This window comes from Chaetura pelagica, unplaced genomic scaffold (genome assembly GCF_000747805.2).
Source record: "Chaetura pelagica isolate M959 unplaced genomic scaffold, ChaPel_1.0 scaffold57, whole genome shotgun sequence".
Lineage (NCBI taxonomy): Eukaryota > Metazoa > Chordata > Aves > Apodiformes > Apodidae > Chaetura > Chaetura pelagica.
In genome coordinates this window covers 1,908,273-1,910,629 of record NW_009954217.1, presented here as the reverse complement: position 1 = coordinate 1,910,629, position 2,357 = coordinate 1,908,273, and the positions used below count along the sequence as shown (strand labels likewise).

The following is a 2,357-nucleotide window of genomic DNA, read 5'->3' as shown; positions in this document are numbered from 1 at the left end:
GCTCGGATTTGCCGCAACTGCCGCGCCCCGCGCGCTGCCCGCGCGCGCTCGCGCTGTGCCCCGCGCTCCTCGCGCGCTGCGGAGCTGCTCCCGCCAACAGCACGCGCGTCCCCCGCGGAATTCCTATTTTAATGCATCTGATCAAGGTCTTAGAAAAGCGCATCTCACAGCAGCGGGACCGTTCAGACACGGGCTGCAGGAAGGCCGCTGCAGGAAGGCAGGAAAGGGAAGGGGCTCAGGCGTTTCCTGAAAATACCCAATTGCCTTTTTTTTTTTAATTCCTCCAGCGGAGAGAGTGGGAGAAAGAATAAACCAACAAATCTCCTGTTCTGAAAAATTCTGAAGCTAAACTTTGGGTGTTTCCAATCTAAAGTAAATACTTCCTGGAGTTTGAAGTCATGTTTAAAGAAATCCCAGACTGAAACAGAACCTCATTGTTTCCGTCAAGTTTTGTTTTTTAAAATGTTCGACGTGGCTTTTAGTTTCTTTTGAAACAGGCAATTTAAAAATGTGTAAGTATTTGCTATAATTTCCCATCCAGCAATAACTGAAAACCAGTGTGGATGAGAAGGACACCACTGGCAGCAGTTACAGAGAGACACCTGTGAAGGCAGGTTTAGATACTCAAATTATGTGAAGTTGATCCCCGTAGCAACATCAGTATAAACGTAACTTAGTTTTTGAAATCAAAAGGTCACATTATTGAAGTCACAATCACAAAAAAGTGCTCTTGAAAATGAGCCCGACATGGTGCCTGGAATGCTGCCACACAAGGCACACCAAGGGTTTTGCCTCGGGATGTTAATTTCATTCTGGAGAATTCACATGAAGTCAGCCTGAGGCCACTCCCAAGTCTCTGAGGGTTTGGGGGTTTTATTTGTTATATAGGCAATTTACTTTTGAGGAGCAGGCAGAGTGAAGTCCTCTCTACACGACTTTATTCAATTATGTATTTGTAATTTTATATACACAAAATATTTGTCTTTTTTCTCTCATGTCCTGTGTAGTTCAGGAAATCAAACTTAATCACCACAGGTGTGACACAGGACATGCATACACTAGAGCTCTTCAGCTGCTCCTCTTCCTTCAACATGTTAGGAAAATTCCTTAAATCAGATTAAGAAATTCAATTTTCTTAGCCTGGAAGACCCATTGTTCAATTTAAAATCCCAGGAAAATGGTAGTGGTGGCAGCAGTGCAAGCACTCTGATATTATGTGAAATAATATTAAAATGTTTTGGCTGTTATATTGCTCATTTCAGATGCCTGTCTTCTGGACGACTTCAACATTCAGGCAGTCAATCTACTGCACAAGCAAGTCTGACTTTACAGTGTCACAAATGACACAGGCTCCAATTTGCAGTAAGAGTACAGCAGTTGTTTTCGAGTGCCAGTCTTGAATGATTAGTGCCAATATAGCATTTGCAAGCACAATTCTCTAGCTGAAAATATGGACCTTTAGTATTTTTAAAACAGGAAATAATAGTTAATTGCTCTTACACTGTTTGCATAGCAACCACCTATTTTCCTGATGATTTAAAAGACAACATGAACAGCAACACACTTCCTTTTCCTTCTGCTGTGTAAAATGATTCTGAAGAGAAGTCAATTTCTTGAAATCCCATCCTTCACTGAAAAGAACAGCAGTAAGAAAAACAGTTATTAATCAGCTCATGCTGCAATTCTCAGCCCCATAAGAACATTGTTATTTGAACCAGACCACTGCTCTCGGCCATTTCTATGGGCAGAAGAGCAGGGCACTTGCTTTCAGAGAGAAATGCCCACCTTTATCATCACTTTTTCAGCTGAAAATAAAAAGCTAATTCAGTAGAGAAATGTTTCTAGACAAGCATGCTTGAAAATGTACACGTCTGCCTGAGCAGATTCCAGTACCAATGCAGTACCTGATCCTCAGCTATTTGTGAATGTACTTTAAGCATGACTAAGCACTGTTGAGTGATTTGTGGACAAGTTAAATGTATAAAAATGTTATCCCATTCTATATTCAGAAAACTTGTTAGCAATCAGAGCCAGTGCACATCTTATTAACCAACCTTTGAAACAAAACTACCAAAATATTAGGTGCTTAAAGTTTTGGAGTGACAGCATTCAGAGTTCCCAAGGGTACAGTTATTATGCTGAGATTTGGTGCTTTCTGGCTCAAGTCACAGACTTAAAATCATTCCGTTTCATTAATTCACATTAGATCAAGGTTCTCCCCCTGACTTTAAGATCCCACTTACTCACAGAATCCAGCTGTATTTTATAATCTTTTCAGAAACTTTAATGTATTAATAAGAACTAATGATAAAATCAGACAACTTACCTGAACACTGAAGCATTTTCCATTCCTTCTG

General features: G+C 40.6%; 1 protein-coding gene across 1 annotated transcript in view; it reads right to left on the bottom strand.

The window, feature by feature from the left end:
* Positions 1-1,605: 1,605 nt before the first annotated feature.
* The window catches only part of HDAC10 (histone deacetylase 10), a 21,315-nt gene continuing 20,563 nt past the window's right edge, over positions 1,606-2,357 (bottom strand). The window contains exons 20-21 of the mRNA XM_010003401.1: positions 2,327-2,357; positions 1,606-1,631 (exon numbers count right to left, since the gene is read on the bottom strand). Coding sequence (XP_010001703.1) covers positions 1,606-1,631; positions 2,327-2,357 — 57 coding nt within the window. The remainder of the gene's footprint in view (positions 1,632-2,326) is intronic.